At 51.6% G+C, this 20,577-nt stretch overlaps 1 protein-coding gene across 24 annotated transcripts in view; it reads left to right on the forward strand.

Annotated features, from left to right (window-relative positions):
- The first annotated feature begins 529 nt into the window (after positions 1–529).
- CHD3 (chromodomain helicase DNA binding protein 3) overlaps positions 530–20,577 on the forward strand; it is a 57,894-nt gene continuing 37,846 nt past the window's right edge. For 4 of the 24 annotated variants that reach the window (XM_038386244.2, XM_038386247.2, XM_043503639.1 and 1 more), the window contains exons 1-4: positions 832–1,421; positions 15,049–15,167; positions 15,907–16,080; positions 18,401–18,525. In XM_038386244.2, coding sequence (XP_038242172.1) covers positions 1,223–1,421; positions 15,049–15,167; positions 15,907–16,080; positions 18,401–18,525 — 617 coding nt within the window. In that variant the 5' untranslated portion in view covers positions 832–1,222. Of the gene's footprint in view, positions 1,422–7,028; positions 7,219–15,048; positions 15,203–15,896; positions 16,081–18,400; positions 18,526–20,577 lie in introns of those variants that run through there. The other 20 variants (XM_043503641.1, XM_043503645.1, XM_043503640.1 and 17 more) reach the window with 16 other exon arrangements.

Below are 20,577 nucleotides of genomic sequence, written 5' to 3' on the forward strand. Positions count from 1 at the left end.
CAAAAAAGAAAGGGCAGTGTTTTTTAATAGAAAAGCGGGGGGGAAGGTTGGGGGGGTAGAAATCTCATTCTTTTTTTGTTTGTTTTTTTGGTGAGTGTGTGTGGAAAACCTTCTTGAAAAAGATATCAAGGAAAAGACAGAGTTAAATTCATCCCCACGATGTACTTCACCGAACTTGGACCATGCGTTTAAATTCTTTTTTTTCCCCCCTTGGTTCTTCCTCTCTTGCCTTAAGCCTAAAGAAAGAGAGAGAGAGAGAGAGAAAACCCCCCACCACTCCCTTCTGAAGTATTTAAAAGTAAGAAAGGAAGAAAAAAAAAATAAGAGGCCCCCCCTTCTCTTGTCTCTAGCATGAACTAGTAAAGCAGGCAAAAAAAATTATATATATATATATATATATATGGTGTTACTAGTATGGAACTAGTTAACCTTTAACAATTTATGCTGATGTCACACTGAGCATGAGTACTGATTAATCCCAGCCTTTTCTGTCCTGCCCCCCCCGTAAAATATTTTTATTGAGGGAGGTGGGGGGGGGAGTATAAGAAAAAAGAAATAATTTAGAGCAGCCATCTTTGTTTTATGCAGAAATCTTTCTCTTTCAGTTCCCCCCCAGTGCCAGGAATATATAAATATTGTTCATCTATGCAATGAGCTGAGAGATTCAAACAAGCAACAATAAGGAGAAAAATTAAGAGGGGGGGATCTTTTTGTTGTTGTTGTGGCTGTTTTGGATTGATTGGGGGGGGCTGGGTTTTTTTGTTAACCTCAAGGAAGAGGTGTGTGTGTGGTGGGGGGGGTGACTTAAAAATCAAGCCAGCCATTTTGTGTTTTTTTTTCAATAAAGAAAGGGGTGGGGGGGATTTTTTTTCCCTTTTTTTCCCTCCTGGGGGGGTCTGTTTTAAAAATAATTTAAGGGCGGCCATTTTTGTTCCTTGCTCTTGTGGCAAATATTATGCTGAGCTGCCCCCTCAGAATTTAAATATATTTTAAACCTCTCTCTCGCTTCCTCCCCCCCTTTTATATTTTTAGAGGGGGGGAGGGGAAAAAGTTAGGGTTTTTTCCCTCTCTTTTTTTGAATTCATGGGACTTTTTCAGGCTCTTCTTTTTTTTAGTGACTGAGGTGATCTGAAGGGGGGGGAGGATTTTTGTGTGTGGTGAAGGGGGTTGTTCCCCCCCTTCTCTCTCTGTGTGTGTCCCTGCCCCCCCCCCCAGCACCACCATGGCTTCCCCTCTGAGGGAGGACGAGGAAGAGGAGGAGGAGATGGTGGTGTCTGAGGTGGAGGGGGATGAAGAAGAAGAGGAGGAAGAGGAGGAGGAAGAAGGAGCAGGGGACAACAGCCCAGGCGACATATTCCCGCCCGCTGCTGCTCCACGGCCACCAGCAGCATCAACTACACCAGCAGCTGCGGCTCCTCCAGGTAAACAACCCCCCTCCCCAGAGCCGGGCGCCGAAACAACCCCCCTCCCCCCTCCAACGGCTTTGGAACTTTGGGGGGGGGCATTGTTTGTAAACAACCAACGGCTGCGGAACGTTGAGGGGCCGAGAGTTCCGACTTCCGAGGCTCCGCGGCAGCTATCCCCGCCGCGCGCGCGCCGCTGCCCAACGGCTTTGGAACGTTGAGGGGCCGAGAGTTCGCAGCACCCTCCTCTCCCCCCCCCCCCCCCGCTGCCCAACGGCTGTGGAACGTTGAGGGGCCGAGAGTTCACCCCCGCCCACCCCCCGCGGGCGCGCGCTGCCCAGAGGGGAAAGTTTCCCGTCTTTGGATCGTTGACGGGCCGAGAGTTCCGATCCCCCTCCCCCCTCCCGTGCGCCCGCGCTGCCCAATGGCTTTGGAACGCTGAGGGGCCGAGACTTCAGCCCTCCCCCCGCGCGCGGTTCCAACGGCTTTGGAACGTTATGGGGGGGGGCGAGAGTTTCTAATCCCCCCACCACGAGCCTCGCGCGCGCTGCCTAACGGCTTTGGAACGTTGAGGGAACCCCACCTGCCCCCAGAGATTCTAGTCCCCCGCCGCATTTTGAACGATCAGGATGGGGGAGGGGTACAGGCAAGCCCCCCCTCGACTTGGTTTTGAGCGCCCCTCCCCCACCCGAAGTGGCCTCAGTGGGGCCCGATGCTCCCCCATGGATTCCAATGGAGAACAGCATCTCCCCCCCCCACCCCCGAATGTGTGGTGGCCCTGATTGCTTGGGGCCTGCTGGGTGTTGGCGGGAGTGGTGGGCAGGACGGGGGATGCTGGGTGCCCGGCGGGCAGGACGGCTCCTGCTGGCTGTTGGGAGTGGGGGGGCGCTTGGCCCCCGGTGAGCAGAATGGGGCCCGCTGGGCATGGTACCTGGTTGGCAGGAAGGGGCCCCGTGCTTAGTCAGCAGATGGGGAGGGCCCCTGGCAGGCAGGACAGGGCGCATGGGGTCAGTGGATGGGGAGGGAACCTCGAGAGACTGGCCGATGGTGTTTGGAAGCGGGCTGGGAGAGCGCTTTGGTGCCCTGCAGGATCGGATTAGCTGGCACCAGGTGGCTTGGGGGCTCAGTAACCTGTGGGGTGGGGCCTGGTGGCATTAGGGGCGGTAGGTGTCATTTGTTTCTCTGACTAGTGGTGGTCTCCAAGGGATGGGATCTCAGGGTGTAGGGAGCAGATGGGGATCAACACCCAACCCAACTCAGTGCCTTGTGGGATGGGCCACCATGGCTTCGGTGCCAGGGAGAGCGTTGGACTCTGGGCAGGGTGAGGGTGAATTGGGAGTGGAAGTGGCTCGGCTATCCATGGGACAGGGCCACGGTGGTTACCTATATCTATGTGTGGTGGTCCCTTGTGGGGTGGGGGTCAGTAGTCACAGTTTGTGTGGAGGGGACTTGGCACCCCTTCGGATAGAGTTACGTCACCTGTGACGGAAGTAAAGGGTGCCTTAAGGAATGAGGCCCATTCCCCTCAACAAGTGGATGGGTCAGGGCTGGGTTGACAATGGCGGGAGCTGAGGATGCGGGGAGGACGGGTTGATGGGCTGCGGTGGCAGTGGATGGGTCAGGACCAGGTTGGCGATGGCAGGAGCGGAAGGTGATGTGAGGACGGGGTTAATGGGCTGCGACGGGAGTGGATACGTTAGAACCAGGTTGGCAATGGCGGGAGCGGAGGATGCGGGGAGGACGGGTTAATAGGCTGCGGTGGCAGTGGATGGGATCAGGGCTAGGTTGGCGATGGTGGGAGCAGAGGGTGAGGGGAGGACAGGGTTAATAGGCTGCAATGGCTGTGGATGGGTCAGGACTGGGTTGGCGATGGCGGGAGCGGAGGGTGAGGGGAGGACGGGATTAATGGGCTGCGGGGCCAGTGGATGGATCAGGGCCGGTTTGGCGATGGCGGGAGCGGAGGGTGACGTGAGGACAGGGTTCATGGGCTGCGGGGGCAGTGGATGGATCAGGGCCAGGTTGGCGATGGCGGGAGCGGAGGGTGACGTGAGGCAGGGAGGTCGGTGAGGTCATGGCCAGGCTGAATGTGGTGGGTGCTTTTCGGGACAGGCTCGTCAGCCAGGTTCGGAGAGAAGCGGGTCAGTGCCTCATGTCAAATGGCCGTGTTTCGCGGGTTGCCCTCAGACCAATCCGTATTTGCCCTATATAACTGACTTGCTTCCTATTTCCTGGGGCCCATCCCCTTATTGGAGTACTGTTTTAAAAAGTAAATGTTAAATGTTAATGAAATCACGGGGATGTAACTGAAGGCTCTTGTCCTTTAAAAACATTTAAAATCTTTTCCTGCTGCCAGACATATCTCTCCCCAGATTCGCTTCGATTTGCTCTCCCTTATTAAGAAAACGTCAGGCGTGGCGGGGGGAAGGAAGCATAAGGAATCGGAGGAGCAGAGAAATCAGGAAGTGTGGGAGTAAAATGCCACTGGTTTTCCTTCTCCCTTTATCGTTGCCGTAATTATTAATTTATTTTTAGTCCAGTTAATACATGGAGGCCCTAATCATGGATCAAGGCCCCATTGTCCTAGGCTCTGGGTACCTGGCTAATACATATGTCGTCTCTGTCGCAAGAGTTTACAGTCGATCTTGCAAAGACTTGTCATTCACTATGCGTCATGTGAAAGACGTGCAGGTCTTTTGCCTTCGTCTAAATGGACAGTCTCTGCCCCAGTCCTGTTATTCTCAGCAGTAGGGTCTTTCCACACATGGATTGGTCAAAACGATCGGTGCGTAGAGAGAGAAAAATGATTAGTTTCAGCCTTGTAGGTAAAGGATTTGTGACTTAAAAAAAAAGGGGTGGGGAAATAAAGCCAATGTTTTTCTGTCACCAAATTTGATTTCCAGGTCCCCAAAGTCACTTCGATGAAGTGAGCTGTAGCTCACGAAAGCTTATGCTCTAATAAATTTGTTAGTCTCTAAGGTGCCACAAGTACTCCTTTTCTTTTTGTGAAAGTCACTTCGCTTTCTGTTGATTTAATAAATACGTTAATTTTAATGTTGTATGTTTGGGGCGGGGATAGTTATTGATGCCAGTGCAAAGAATTCTGTCTCCCTCGACCTGCTTTCGTAGCATTCCCTGCCTGGCGGAAACATGTGATCGCTACGTATATAAAACCATGTTCAGTGGTTTCAAAGCACTGGGATTTTGATCCTGAAGACACTCGGCTGAGTAGCTTTGCTCATGGAAGTCGTCCCATTGGCTTCAGAGTGCGAGTCAAGTTCTTTGTGTTGTGTGTTAAGTCATGCCTGGAAGATGTATGGCTTGAGAGCTGCGTTCAAATCCTGCCTCTGCCACTGGCCTTGCTAGGTCACCTTGGGTGAGCTGCTTCCCCACCCCTTGCCTCAGTTTCCCCCGCTGTGAAATGAGGCTAAAGATACTGTTGGCCTGCTTTGAAAAGCGCTTTGAAATCTACTGAAGAAAATAGATAAGAGCTGGGGATAATTATTATATGAGAAAGTGGAGGAAAGATTTGCAGGTTTACGACCTAAAAAGTGTGGCTAATTTAAAGAAAGGCAAAGATTATTCCCCGTTGCGAATACTGATTAAAAAAAAAATTAACACTAGAGAGGGAGAAAAACAATCACTTTATTTTCTCTTGATCTAGAAAACTCACTTTTCAGTTAAAAGGAAAAGGTGTCTGTTTGTGTGTGTGTCTGTGTGTGTTTAAGCCCCAAGATTTAAAACAGAGTCTCCTCTTCCCCGCTTTTCAAAATAGTCAGAAATCTATGTTTCAGTTTTAAAAGCAGCGTTGCTTTGTCACAAAAGCGATGTCCCTCCTTCCCCTCAATCTTTAAATCCACCTCCCGATTCTCCACCTGTAACACTGAGGTACTTTAAGCGAAAGAATCCAGAACTGTTCATAAAATGACCATATGGCTTTGCTTTTTATTTATTTGTATTCAAGTACAGGCTGCTGACAGAGATCAGGGCCACCTTGAACTAGGCCTTGTATTGAGTAGGCCCCGATCCTGCAAGGCTTTTCAGTATTTCTGATGAAAATCTTGGCATTGTTGAAATCAGTGGGGATTTTGCCTTTGTCCTCAATGAAACCAGAATTTCAGCCAGAATTTTTTAACTTCTAAACTCCTCCAGACCTGGAAGGTAGAAGATCACAGGTTGATTGCTTTTCCCAGAGCCCTCCCTTTCCTGAAAACATCCGAACTGTGGGGCTGCTTCTGGAAAGAGTTAAGCGCGTAGCAATGTGGACAGCTAAAGTCACTGATTGAAGCGGGATTCCTTGGGTGATCAGAATTAAGCACCTGATTAAGTCTTCGCAGCATTGGGTACCCGCAAGATGTAATACCCTGGTGCCCGCTTCAGACGCTAGTCTAAGAAGCAAGTTCCTGATCTGAAGAGGTGCGAAGGCTCACCAATTGTGCTGAAGTCTGCTGGAGCTGGAGGTGCTCAGCACATTTGCAAATCAGATCACTAAAGTTTGCAGAAGGGTGCTTTATAATTACTCCCCCAAAAGGGGCACTTTAAGTAGTATTTCCCTGTAAAACAACCAAATGGAAATTCTTACGGGATCTGAGAAACGTGGGGATATGTTTAGCCCCTGATCCTGTGATTGATGATGGATCCAGCTGGAGGATTGGCGGCCTTGGTTGCTTTCCAGCGTGAAATCTCTTCCAAAGTAGCTGTCCCCTCTCCTGAGTAGGGCACTGGGAACTCCACCAGGTTTCCTTGGCAAGAGTTTTCCTCACATTGGTCCTAAAGCGGCGACTGCTTTTCCATCTCCTGCTAATTCAGCTCATCGTCTGAAATTCTGGAAGGTCTCAGTAACCTACCTACTTCTGCACAGGGTCTCTGATCTCTCCCGGCCCCCCTGCTGGCGCTGCATTTGCCAGGGGCATTTCCTTGTTAGCTGGTGTCCCTGTGGATTTATACCAGATAAAGGCCAAATTTGCAAAGGGGCTCAGCAACCTACCTGAGAACAGGGGGAAAGAGGTGGGCGTTACGCACTTCTGAAAATCTGTTTGCTTCAGTCAGTTGCTTAATGGGGGACCCAAGCGCTTGCTGAAAATCTCCCTCATACCCTGTATTTAATTCGGCAGAGTTCCCGAGGTGCATCGCCAAATGAAGTTGTACCTCCCCACCAAACCTGACTGGGGAATTTCTACCTTGCGGACAATGATTTTTAAAGCCACTATTAAAAATAAGAGGGGCCCATTCCCCTGCACCGGTGGAAATTACTCCCCCCCCTTCGAAGATAAAGGATCTGTTCTTGGTTTGCTTGTCTTTTGTTTAAATTTAAATATGTAAGTGGAGTGGAAAAGACATCTGTAGTGAATGAGATGAAGATTCTTGAGTCTTTCTTTTGTTGCTGGTTACAGTGAAATAACTCTTGATTTCTGGTTTTAGTTAAATCTACATCCCGCCATCCCTTGTTGCGTTATATAATATCTGTGTGTGCAAGTATTTTATATATGTGTGTATATGTGTATATATATGTGTGTGTGTGTATATGTATATATATATAGAAATAATTTTTTTTCCAAGGTAGGGAGTGGAAATGTCACGTGTGTGGAAAATTCTAGTTGATTGCCTGCCAAAATACTCGTCTCGGCTGCGCATGTGCATCAACATTATGATTGGGGGGGGGATCTGAAAGGGTGGGGGGGGAGAAAAGATTGATGGCAGGATTAGAAATTGACGGGATTGAGGGGCTGTAAGGATGCACCGCGGCCTGCCCCGCTCCCCTCGGCTTTGTCAATTACATCCCACCGGGAACTGAGTGGCGGCGCAGGGATGGAACAAGGTGATTCAAACCCAGAGGGCTGAAGAGATAATGTTGTATTGTCAGAAGAAACTGGGACGGAGCCAGATGCTGCTGCTTAGACAGAAGGGGCTGGTGGCTGAGGCAGGCTCCGACAGGAATCTAGGCGGGGAGGGTGCGAAGGCAAGTCCACCCCGTTGGCTGCGTCTCCATTTTTTATTTTTTGCATTTTGATTTGCAAGGCAAACGAGCTGGTGTTGTCAGCTACTGTGTGTGTGTGTGTGTGTGTGTGTGTGCGCGCGCGTGTCAGAGGGCGGTGTTGTCATTTCTAACCTAGCAAGGCATCCCCTTTGAGGTGACTGGCATCATCCGACAGGTCATTCCTCTCTGTGCAGCTGAGTTCATGTTTGCCCTGCACCTGGCGCAGGGGTTTGGCCAATGTCTCTCTCCCGCAGCCAGCATGCGGTGTGAAGTTGCCAAAGGATTATTAGATGAGGAATCCACTCGGGTAGGAGGTTGCAGGCTCCTGCATAAACCAGTGCATTTGTCTTGTCTTCCCTGAGGTTGTTTTTTCCCCTCCCTCCCTCCCCTGCAGGCCAGGGAAATCCATTATCTTCTTTTGTAAATCCAGGCTCACCACTCTGTTGTACCCAAGGCCCCGATCATCCAGCAAGTGGGACCCACTTGCATGCTTTGTTAGATTGGGGCCTGCGGGCGAAGACGTGGCAGTGTGAATTTAGCGCTGGTGAAGGATATTAGTTTGGGATCCCGGAGAGGACAGTGTGATCAGTGTGCTTAATCTGTGACCTACAGGGACCCTCTCCGGGGGCTTGAGAGGGCAGCCATGACCCCGTTTAGTTCTCGACCTCTGTCAAAAGACAGCCAGGTAGTGCCAGCTGTGATTTATGTGGCCATTTGCCCCACGGGGAGCCAGGCTAAGAACCCGCCAGCTTGTTACACGTGTAGGGTCACTGAACAGACGTCGGATAACGACGCGGGCTTGATTGGGATGGATGAGCTAGAGGAGAAAGGCTCTGTGTCCTGGGGATGGAACTCCTGAGCCAGGAGACAGTTGCTTGGGCAAACTCTTGAGTTTGATCCTGTCTGTCCAGGGGGCCCTGAGCCCCCTACAAACATCCCACCGGCTCTGTGGGGAAGGGACATGTCGTTATCCCCAGAACTGAGGGCCCCAGGGATCGAAGGCCCGATATTTAAAGGTTTATAGTTGCCTAAATCCCATTAATTCCAAATACCTGTAAAAATCTGGGTCTCAGTGACTTAGCCAGGGTCGTATCAGAAGTCTGTGATGGGAATTAAACCCAGATCTTCTGAGTCATAGTCAAAAGCTTTACCCGCAAGACCCTTTTCCCTCCTTCCTCTGCTTAAACCTAACTTTTAGGGGTCTATCCTGTAAAGTGCCGAGTGTCCATGGCTCATGGCAGGAAGTGCTCCCTGATCAAGGTGTAAATAGGGGAGTTGGGGCGCTATGGAACAGTTTGAATCCAGCCCAGGTGCCGTTAGGTAGGGAAGGGTTCCCAAAAGATGGGGTATCCACCTCTCAGTTTTTCACAAGTGTCTCCGTTTTTATTTTTAAAAAAAACAACTCTACCGGTGGGAGGGAGACAAACCTTGACAATGTGAGGTGAGTGTAACTGATGCAGCGCTTGCTTCCTGAATTTGCAGAGAGCCTGCACCCATTGGTCTGAGAGAGGGGAGTTGCACCAAGTGCAAGCGACGTTCCCTTTTAGCATATGCACAGCGTGCTGCAGGTGGTAGGTGACCAGGATTCATCACCGAATTTGGTCCTGTGATTGGACCGTTTGCTTCCTCTGCCCAGGGAGTGCGCGATGTGAATGCTGATCCATGTCCCCCCGTGACGCCGCCTGCGGGGGACAGCTCAGCTAGGGAATGAAAGTCATTCCTTTATGACGGCCGTATGGCGGCCCGTTGTGTGAAACGAGTGCAGGGTTCTCAGAAGTCCCACCCGAGCGCCTGTGTCAGACAAAGTGGTTGTAATTGATGCCGGGGACCCATCGCTGGCCATCCCAGCATTGAGGCCTGGCTGGGTTGTGCCTGTTTCTGTCTGCTAATTATCTTCCGTCTCCGGGGCTGCCAGTCTGGCAATTTCCCTGACACCAAATTTAAAAAAAAAAAAAAAAAAAAGGATCAAAATCCTGTCACCCTGGGTGTGAGGAATTTGGCTGCGCAGTGGTGGTGGCTGGGATTCTGGTCTCACTGGTTTGAGGACGCTGTTCTGCATTAGTCACACTTGGGGAACGTTCCCCCGCGCTCTCCAGTCAAGCAGGTGGAGAAATTGCTCACGGCGGGGAAAAGAGAGGGGCGAGGCGTGAAAATGGCTGTCTAATTGCTTGTTGAGCTGGCTGTCTTGTGACATTAGCAAGACCCCGTTACGTCTGGCCTTCCTGAGCTAATCAAAGCTTCTGCAGAGGAGAGCAGACGTTTAAAGAGCTGTCCAAAAAAGGCGCAGAGGTTGACTGATGTCGGGATGAGCAAGGAAGGAATTGGATCCATTGACACCAGCGGAGCGACTCCTGATTGACACCTGGGTGAGTGAGAAGAGAACAGGGGGCATGCGTCAGAATCCCCACGCTGCACCCCACAAGCTCTGTCTTTTTTACCGGTATGCTGAGGACGGCGCTGCAAAACTCTCATGCCATTTGTTGATTTCCTTAAATCCTCAGCTCCCGGAGTCATGAGACTTTCAGCTTTGGCTGTTTGAAAATAGCAAGCTGCTTCCTCTCTGGGTTGTGGGGCAAAGCTTGAAAATATTAAAACCAGGAGGAGGAGGGCGGGGGGGAAATCCTGGATTTATTATTTATTTTTTAAATCTCAGGGTTTTGTTTTGTTTTTTTTTTTTTTAAAGTCGACCTCATGATTTTCTTTGCGGCCTGACTCATGATTTTTGAAGGCTTCGGCTTGGCAGCGTCCAGTGGATTAAAAAAAAAATCCCCTTTTCCTGAGGTCTGGATTCAGTCATTCATACTACCCTGGGCCACAGGCGAGGGAGCCAAAATCTCTTTCCTCTGCTCTTCGGCACATAACTCAGAGCCTTGCTTGTTTCAAACCGCTGTCGGCCTTGCCAGGATCCCGGTTGTTTGACATTTGATAGCTGCTGCGAGGTGATTGACTCATGGGTTTGCTGCTGGCCTCTCAGGTCGTGACCCATCTTGGGTTCTGATCCCATCGGATCTCACAAGCTGGGTAGGACTCAGGGGACAAAGGCACCAAGGTCAAGGAAGGGGAGTGGTATTAGTATTAGTTGGTGATGGGAACGGTTTACTTCCTGTCTCAAACTCTGCTATTTTAGTGAGCGTGTGTGCATATGTCTACCTTCCCAGCTGCCACATGGACACACCGTAAGTGTCTCGGAGATCCAACGCAGTCTCGACTGTTTCTAAGTTCAAGTAACCGGATTAAAAGACAACACCACCTCAATCATTTGGCAACTCGGTGTGCAGCTGCTTGCTCCTAAGGGCCTGGTCTGCCACGGTGCTGGGTTTTTTGGAGGTTATTCAAACTCCTGCCTTCGATTTGCAGCAGGTCACTCTGCTGACTGCCTCGAAGAGAATGGAGGTTTCTTAGAGTTTAAGTCTGAAGGATCATCTATTCTGACCTTCTGTGATATCACCCGGTTACGCCTATAGTGAGCCTGATTACTTGAGTTACACCAAAGCATCTTGATGTTGCATTAGCAGGAGTGTCGTAAGCCAGACACAAGAAGTAATTCTTCCGCTCTACTCCGCGCTCATGCGGCCTCAGCTAGAGTATTGTGTCCGGCTCCGGGTGCCACATTTCAGGAAAGATGTGGATAAATTGGAGAGAGTCCAGAGAAGAGCAACAAAAATGATGAAAGGTCTAGAAAACATAAGCTGTGAGGGAAGATTTAAAAAATTGGGTTTGTTTAGTCTGGAGAAGAGAAAACGGGGGGGGGGGGGCGTGATCACAGTTTTCAAGTACATAAAAGGTTGTTACAAGGAGGAAGGAGAAAAATTGTTCTTCTTAACCTCTGAGGATAGGACAAGAAGCAATGGTCTTAAATTGCAGCCAGGGCAGCTTAGATTGGACAAAGCTTCCTAACTGTAAGGGTGCTTAAGCGGTGGAATAAATTGCCCAGGGAGGTTGTGGAATCTCCATCATTGGAGATTTTTAAGAGCAGGTTAGACGAACATCTGTCAGGGATGGTTTAGATAATACTTACCATGAGGGCGGGGGACTGGACTTGAGGACCTCTCCAGGCCCCTTCCAGTCCTATGATTCTACATTCAGAAGACTAAACTGGCAGAGAACAGAAGAGACCGAGGTGCCCCCAATGTCCGAGACTCTTGTGATACTAGGTGAGATTTGTGGCCAGGTGATCCCGGCAAGCAATCTGCACCCACTGAAGAGCCAGGCGAACCCCCGGCAAAGGTCCCTGCTGATCTGACCTGGTTGGTGCGGGGGGATGAATTCCTTCCTGAGCCCAAATCTGGGTTGTGATTTCAGTCCTCCACCCTGATCACCTCAGAGAGACAGACAGACTGGAAATCCAACAAGTGCCTTTGCATCTGATCTTCCCTCCCTGCGTTTTGGGGGTGGGGGGCACCCCTTTGTGCCCTGACCGGGCTCCCTCGCTGCCTGCCTGCTGGGGCCACAGGAACAGGGCTGCCTCAGAACTCTGAATCGAGCTACACATCAGCTTTGTGCATGTTGCTACCAATCTTTTGTCCGTCCTGAACCTATTTCCATTGAATTTAGGGCGAGTTTCAGCAGGCTGGAACAAGTACTGGGTGTAAGCCCAATTTAGGGGACTAAGGGTTTAACTGCACCAGGAAATCGACTGGAATAGTTCCCCACGTGAATACTATTCTGAAATCAAAATCACTTTAGTCCAGAACTGTAACTCTGCTTAGGAAGAGAATTCAATTACACTGAACGAAGGCCTCTCTTATTCTGAACCAACAGCCTTCACTCAGGGGTGTAATGTGGTTCAAAAGCATAGCTTTCATTAATCTGGATTAATTTCCCCAAATCCTAAAGCCCTGATTCTGTTTGTTCGTGTGCATCTGTTGATGTGGAAAAATGATCAGTGGTTTGGAAAACCTGCCCTGTGAGTCCGTGTGGAAGGATTCGATTTTTATCGGTGAAAGCTGATAAATGTCGATTTCACCGTACATGCACCAAAAAGATGTCTGTAGGTAATTGTTGAAATTTACAAGTAGGCAAAGTAAGAAAAACCCTGCTCGAGAACTCATTCAAGTTGGATCTGAGGATAGTAGGTTTGTATATTTTAACATGTGATGTTGACAGTATGTGTGTTAGCGGTTATAAAGGTGAACTTTTTGAAGTGCAACGTTACAGTCCTTAAATCAGTGGTCCCCAAACTTTTCACAGTCATGTCCCCCCCCTTACCCTGTCTGTGCTCCCGCCTGGGAGCCAGGGCCAGGAGTGGGGCCGTGGCTTGGGGGTGGGCACAGATGGGGCAAGGGGCTGAGGCTGGGGCCATAGCTGTGGGTGGGTCTGGGAATGGAACTGTGGCTGGAGGTATGAAATGACCAGCCAGGTCTGCCTACAAACCATAATTTCCCCTTACGCAAGGCCCAAACTCATATCAGCTGCTGCGTGTGTATTATTTTGCAAGAGAAGAGTAATGGGTAAATATCCGTTTCACCCTAAAAGCCCTAATAATGGTGGCTTTCCACAGCTGGACGGGTCAGCAGCACGATCCTAGGGAATGAATAAATATCAGAATGCAGCTGTCTGCCCTTGGTGAAATAACAGGGTCCTCGGAGGAAATGTAGCATTTAGCCAGGGGGAGGTTGGGGCGGAAATCCATTGCCAGCTGTGAGGAGAATGAGGATGCAATCCGACCTGGTGAGGCCTCGCTTTGGAGAAGCATGTAAAGGCTTGTCAAGGCTTGAAACTTAATTTGGAGGAAGGGAGGGTGAGAATCGAGTAGCGATTCCTGACAGGGAGGTTTGGTGGAACAGCTATTCCACTCAATTTCCCTATGTAAATAATCCTTAATAGATAACATGTGACTCCATTCCTAGGAATCCTTCCAGGTTGATGCTGGCTTCTCTATAACCTACACGGTACTTGAAGGAAACCGTTGTGTCGGTGTGAAATGCCAAAAGCTATTCTTCCTGCAGGGATCCTTCCTGCGGTGCAAATGGCATTACGGAAAGAGAACGTTTCCCGGTTCTTTGCTCCTGATGTCAGTCATTCTCAGCAGCGTGGGTCGGGAATGCCAAAATTTGGAAGGAGCCCAGTAATTTATGCAATTAGGATAACGACTCTGAGCCAATCTCATGCTTCAGGGCTCCTGCCAAGTTGCCTGCAGGGGTCAGGAAGGAATTTTCACCCTGATGCGCAATTGGTATCTGGGAGTGGGAACCACTTTTCCCAGAAGCATCAGAGGTTGGCCAGAGCTGGAGATGGGACAGTGGGCTGGTGCTTTGATATTGTGCAAAAAATCTGCTTTCTAGCTGCCTGGCTGGTGCATCTGATTGGCCCTTTTGGCCTTGAACTCTAACTGGAGAGGGCAGTGGACTGTGCGTCTGTGGGCGAGTCATTCCCATGCCTGGTGCCTCAGTTTCCCCATCTCTGCTGATTTCGATTGTAAGCTCTTTGGGAAGGGGATTTGTCTCTGACTAGGTGTTCATGCAGCGCCTGGCACAGTGTGGGCCTTGGTCTTAGCTGGGGCCTGCTGATGCTTTCATATTATTGCAAAAAACCCCACAAGAGTAACATTCCCTCAAAACACCAGATGAGAGGATTTGACTGACGCGTTTGCATAATGAAAGGCCAGCTGATGGTTTGGAACCACTGCTCTGCAGCCAGATCTGGCTCACTAGCCAGCGGGGCTGCATCTACGTAAAGTTGATGTGGGAAAGAAATGGAATTGGGCCCATTGGTTCATTGAAAGCCAGAACGAGCTGTTAGATCATCTAATCTGGCTTGTCTAGCACGGACCAGTCAATTGCCCCGGCACTCAGAGAAGTGTTGTTTTACCCTTTCACACCATACAAAATGCAGGGCTCACCCACTGAAACGCAGAGGCAGCCGGTTTAGTACGAAGAAGAGGAAGTAATTTTTTGGCACAACTAATCTGTGGAACTCATTGCCAGGGGATGTGGCAAAGACCAAAAATATAACTGGCTTTCAAAAAAGTTCACGGAGGATTGGTTCATTGATGGCTATTAGCCAAGATGGTCCGAAACGCAATCCCACGCTTGTGGCGACCCTAAACCGCAGGCTACCAGGAGCCGGGAGCGGTAGACTGCCGTGGATCACTGCATAATTGCCCTGTTCTGTACACTCCCCCCAGAGTGCTAGCTCAGGCCGCTGTTGGAGACAGGATACTCGGTTAGTTGTAGCGAGGCCTGACCCAGTCTGGCAGCCTTATGACTTCAGGATTGTGGGGGAGAGAATTAATGGGGAGCTACTGTTGCCACCGGCCGAGAGATTCCCTCGGTTCAGACAGTTTGCTTGCGTCTCTTTGGCCTGCCGTTCACCTCGGAGGTCCCCGCGTGTCCTCGATGAGACGGCTTCGAGCGGCTGCAAAGCGCGACAAGCTGGGCTCTGAGCCCAGTTCCTGGGGGGCCTGTAATACGTGCCCGGCAACCGTAGCAGGCATGGAGAACAGATGGCAGCTCCGGGCCCGTGGGACGGCATGGCTGCAGGCAGGGTCTCTCGGCTTATTAGCGCATGGCCTCGGCTGCTCAGAGGCGAGGATCCTTGGCAGAGCTGCGCTGGGCAGATTGTAGGGGTGGGCGAAGAGGGAGCTGGGGGAAAGAAAGCTTGCTTCGGCGCGTGAGCCGGATGCCCTGAATCCCGGGGCTTGTTTGACTTATTTATTTTTTCTTTCTGTAGACGAAGCAGATGGGGATCTCAGGAACCTGGAGAGCGCCCTGGGCGTCAAGAAGAAGAAAAGGGGTCCCCGCAAGCAGAAGGAGAACAAGCCAGGGAAGCCCCGGAAGCGCAAAAAATTAGTAAGCTGCCACCCGTTTGCCGACTTGTCGGGTGCGGTGTGATCTCAGACGGGAAGGGTCCGCAACTGGGGGAGGGAGGGTGCAATGGTGGGGTGGGTTGATCTTGGACGGGGAAGGGAATCTATGCGGGGACACATCCCTTTTTGAACTCGGTGGGTGTCGGGGGCCGATCCTGCTGCTGTGTTGGGTTTATCGGCCCGGCCTGTCTCCTCAGCCCGGGAAGGCTCAAACCCCGCGCCCAGAGTCTGTTGGGCCTCTTTATTGGGGGCAGCTGGCACCCCCCCCAAAATAAAATGTCAATAGACAGAGCGCCGGAGCATGGCGCAGAACTCCTGGGTCCTATTCCCAGCTCTGACACTGGGTAACCTGGAACAAATCACTCCCTTCTCCTTTCCCCCACCCCTACCATGCCTCAGTTTCCTCATCTGCAAAATGATGCTGACGTCCTTTGTGAAACGCTTTGAGATCTGCTGATGAAATGCATAAGAGCCAGGGCACCTGCGAGATTCCCCCCAAATCATCCCAGCTGGTTCGATCCGGAGCCTCCAGACAAATCCCCCACCCCCAAATCGTCCAGCCGGTTCGACTGGAGCCGCCAGACAAACCTCCTCCCCTCAAATCATCCCAGCTGGTTTGACCGGGATAAACATCTGCCCTGTCCCCGCTGGGAGCCGTTGTGCTGACAGGTTGTTCCCTCCCCAATTAGCTCCCCCTTGACTTTGCCCCTCTCGCCTCTCAGGTGAGCGAGGATGAGTTTGAGTCGGACCGGGAGGAGTTCCGGGAGAAATCAGAGAGCGGAAGCAGCGACTACGGAGGGGTGGCCAAGAAGAAGCGGCGGAAGCACCGGGAGAAGAAGGAGAAGAAGACCAAACGCCGGAAAAAGGTGGATGGTGACGCAGGCCAGAAAGTAAAGGTACAGAGCCTGGGAGCGGCGATCCGCCACCCGCTGCTGTGTGCTGCTGGCCGAGCTCTCTGGGGTGAAAACCCCCCCCCGGTGGCCCTCTGCACTTGTAGGGGAAATCACCGCCCGGATGCCCTGCTCCCTCGGGTTGTGGCTGCGTTGCATGGCGAGCGTCAGTGGGCTGGAGCCGATATTCCCATAGCGCGTAAAGCCAGATGGGGCCACCAGGTAATCCACGCTAACCTCCTGTCTAGTACTGGCCAGTCACTTCCACCCAGTTACCCCTCTACCGAGTCCAAAGACCTAACCATCTCGGGAGACTAACCCAGCAGAGAGCGGCAGAGACTGAGGTACCCCCGCAATGCCTGATTTCCCTGCCATGACAGGGGTTGACGAGGCAAGACGTGCCCGGATGATCCCAACAGGAGATCCGCCCCCAAACCTGACGATCAGTTGGAGCCCGCATGAACAAGGCGGCTAGAGAGAGGGATTCCCACAGGCGTGGCGGGAGTGCTTAACTGCAGCCATTATATTTTAGTGAGCACTGTTTGGGAGTTTGCCTTGGAACAGAAATTGCCACTGTCCCAAAGCTCTTTGGGAGCGCTGTTCTGTTGGAGAAGGTGCGGAAAGGAACCATAAAAAAACAGTTCAGGGCAAACAGAGTTGGTTCAGAGTAGCAGCCATGTTAGTCTGTATTTGCAAAAAGAAAAGGAGGACTTGTGGCACCTTAGAGACTAACAAATTTATTAGAACATAAGCTTTCATGAGCTACAGCTCACTTCATCGGATGCTGTTTCTGTAGGGGAAAAACCACCCTCTGAAAGTTTTCACCAGCAAAATGTTGTGGTTTTGGTGAGAACCCCTGAGTCACCAAGTTGAGTCCCGGCTACTGCAGGCCACCACATCATATCACCCCCATCAGACACCGGGCAAGTTCCGTCTTCAGACTCATTCATCTGTCTCCCTCGGGTCCCGCATTGGGAGACTGTTCCTGACCCTCCCTTCCTCTGATGGGTATAATTCTTCCTCAGAGCTCCAGCCTCAGTTAATCCCCATCTGTTCCACCAAAAATTGAAGTGAAATTTCTCATTTTGATTTTCCCGATTTGGGAGAAATGAAACACTTAGTCAGTTTGGACAAAATCACATTTTCCAGTGGGAAGTTTTTCATGGGGAAAAAATCAGGAGTGTTTGAGTGCTGATTTTAGTGGAAGATTTGGATTTTCACCCCCTCTTGAGCCCCCAGGATTGAGCCAGAAAGGGCAGTTGTGATAATCCCATGCCGGAGTCCCACCCAGCACGTCCAGATCCTGCATATGAGTGCGTTAGCCTAGAGTTGGGCATTTTGCACCTGAAACTTTTGTCGGTGAAAAATATAGATTCAGCAGCACCGAAACATTTAGCAAATTTGTGTCCATTTTGCCAAATTGTTTTGGTTCCAAAGCAAAGTAACAAACAAAAAACCCCTGGGAGGGAGGGAGGGAAATGCTGAAAAAATCAAAATGTTTCTAAACGACTTTTCATCTAATAATTTCGTTGAACGAAAAAGGTAAAAAGTTCTCAAAACTGAAATGAAACATTTTGATTTTTTCAGTTGAAAGCGATTTTCTATTTCATCATTTCCTGTTTTACTCTAAAAAAAAAAATACAAAAAAAAGTTTGCAAACGAAACGTTTGGTTTTTGATTTCTTTGAAACAACTTTCAAACTTTCCTTTCATTTTATTTAAAAAAAAAAAAAAAAGAAACCTGATTGAAATTGAAACCATACATTTCAGGGTGAGCAAAAAGTTGCGTTCGACCCAAAACTGTTGGGTAGGTTTTTTTGGAGATGCAAAGAATTTTGAAAAACTTTATTTTTGGTCCGACCCCGTCATGATTCTCCCGTCCCGATTTTTCAGACTTGCCCATGAACCGGAAAACTGAGAAAGGTCCCTGACCTTGTTGGGCTTAGTGCGTGACTGGCCATGCGACAGACAGGAGGCCGTGCTGCATGATTTTGGTAGAACCTTCTGGCCGTGAACGCTGTGATTCTGTTTTCTCCGCTCTCTTTTGCTGGTAGTTACTGGATCCTTGGCAATTCAGTATGGAAGATCCATTATATCCCGTCTCCAGCAGGGACGTAGGAGAGCGAAAGATCTTTCAGGACCAGAGTCTTTAGGATGCATCTGTGGTGGTCCCTCAGGCTTCCTCTCCACGCACCAATCCTGGGAAGCCTCCCACTGGGAGGGAAGGGGTGTATCCTCTCCGTTAGATAGGATCCCTGGCAACACAAGGAAACCACCCTCCTCCCCAGCTGGCTGCCTGGCTAACGGGGAGCGTTTGGCTTGCTCAGCAGGTGGAGCAGAAATCCTCGGCCCAGCTGCTCATGACCTGGGGGCTGGAAGACGTGGACCATGTGTTTTCCGAGGAAGATTATCACACACTCACCAACTACAAAGCCTTCAGCCAGTTCATGAGGTAAGATCCTGGAGTCTTTGGATTTCCCATTGAATCAGGTTGTAGGGTAGACAGTAGGCGGCAGCTAGGAGTCAGGACACCTGGGTTCTGTTCATGCCCCTGCCCTGTCATGTGACCTGGAGTGGGTCTCTGTCTCCCCTCCCATCTGTTGTCTGGGCAGAGAGGGAGTTTTCTGGGCAGGGACTGTACCGCGGGCGGCACCTGGCAGGCCAGGGCCCCAACCTTCGTTGGGATCTCGGGGGTGGTAGGCCCTGTATCTCGTTCAGGTGGGTCTGTGCAGTGCCTGGTGTGATGGGGCCCTGATCTTGGCCAGGGGGGTCTGGGCAGCGCCCGTCGGGTAGGGGGGTCTGGGCAGTGCCTGGCACAATGCGGACTCTGATCTCGGCATACAAGCCGCTGGAATATAAATGTAACAAGTCCTCGGTGGTCTCTTTGGGACCGAGGCCTGTGCTGATGCTTTCCATCTGCCTGCAGCGTTCGGTGCTGACAGTCATGAGCTCATTAGTGGCGCCTAATGGGGGCGCATGGAGCTGCTCTACGGCATCTCTGTTTTGGCCGTGGGGTGCTGCCCCTTGTCTGTCTGCCCTACGGCTGGGGAGGAGAAGGATGAAAAGGCCCCCTGCTGCTGATCACATCCCCGGACCAAGCCGTCTCCCTCCGCCCCAACCCCATCGGCTGCAGCTGCCGCCAGCAGATCCTGAAGTGGGAAGAGGAAGTGGATCCAGGCTCGGCTCCCCCCACGCTCGGAAGCACCAGGTGTTTGGGGAGAAGGAGCCCCAGGAAGACCGGTAACGTGTGTCAGTGGAGCCAGGGCTGATTGACACTGGCTGGGGATGTGGCCCCATTGACACTGGCTGGGGATGTGGCCCCATTGACACCGGCTGGGATCTGGCCCCATTGACTCCAATGGAGAGACGCCCATTGACACCAGCCGGGTTCTGGCCCCATTGACTCCAATAGAGAGATGCCCATTGACACCAGCCGGGTTCTGGCCCCATTGACTCCAATGGAGAGACGCCCATTGACACCGGCTGGGGATCTGGCCCCACTGACTCCAATGGAGAGACGCCCATTGACACCGGCTGGGGATCTGGCCCCACTGACTCCAATGGAGAGACGCCCATTGACACCAGCCATGTTCTGGCCCCATTGACACCAGCTGGGATCTGGCCCCATTGACTCCAGTGGAGAGACGCCCATTGACACCGGCTGGGGATCTGGCCCCATTGACTCCAATGGAGAGATGCCCATTAACACCAGCTGGGGTCTTTCCTCTGCTGACCCCAGTCAGTCTCCAGCCTGCTGTGCCAGGTCCTGAGGAGGGTCAGCCAGGAGACACGGGCTCTGCCATGCCATCATTACCCCGATGACGCCCCAGCAGCCCACCCCCCTTCACGCCCGAGCCAGCTGGTGTGGCAGCCTGGATATCCGTACGGACCTGGGCTGCGTGCCAGCTGGCACAGCTCCAAGAAGCCCGGGAGAATGCCATGGGTAGCAGCCAGCAGATCTGGCAGGGTTTACACTGGTGCCCTTGAGTGAGGGAGTTTGCGGCAGCCAGCTGGGGAGGGCGGGCTGGGGGGCTGGAGTCAGATCCTCATCTTGCCAGGGAGGATCTGCAGCCAAGAAGGCTTCCTTACCACCTGGCAAGCGGAGAGCGCGGCCTGCAGCCGCCCGGGCCACAGAGAGCTCGGGTCGCCGCGGTGAGCGAACACCTCCGGGCCTCCCAGAAACCCAAGCCAGCGCCAAGTCTATTCAAGTGGAATTCCAGGCCCGGAGCGACAGGAGCTGTGCCAGCTGCCAGCAGGTTCCCGGGAGAAATTAAAGGCGTCGGTAGTTGCCTAATTAGCCTTTGGATCTGATTCCCCTAATAGCAAACGCACTCAGACTGGAGTTGGAGCTTCTCGGGGTTTTCCATTGGGGGTCTTCTCGCCGGCTTTCTTGTCTTCCCGCAGGCCTTTGGAGAGAGCTGGGGGTCTAGCGGCTCCTTTTGGCTGTGTCACTTTGGTCCCGTCCGGGCCCAGAGATCAGGGGAGCAGCCCTGTGATAGCCTCT

The sequence above is a fragment of the Dermochelys coriacea genome, chromosome 28 (genome assembly GCF_009764565.3).
Source record: "Dermochelys coriacea isolate rDerCor1 chromosome 28, rDerCor1.pri.v4, whole genome shotgun sequence".
Classification (NCBI taxonomy): domain Eukaryota; kingdom Metazoa; phylum Chordata; order Testudines; family Dermochelyidae; genus Dermochelys; species Dermochelys coriacea.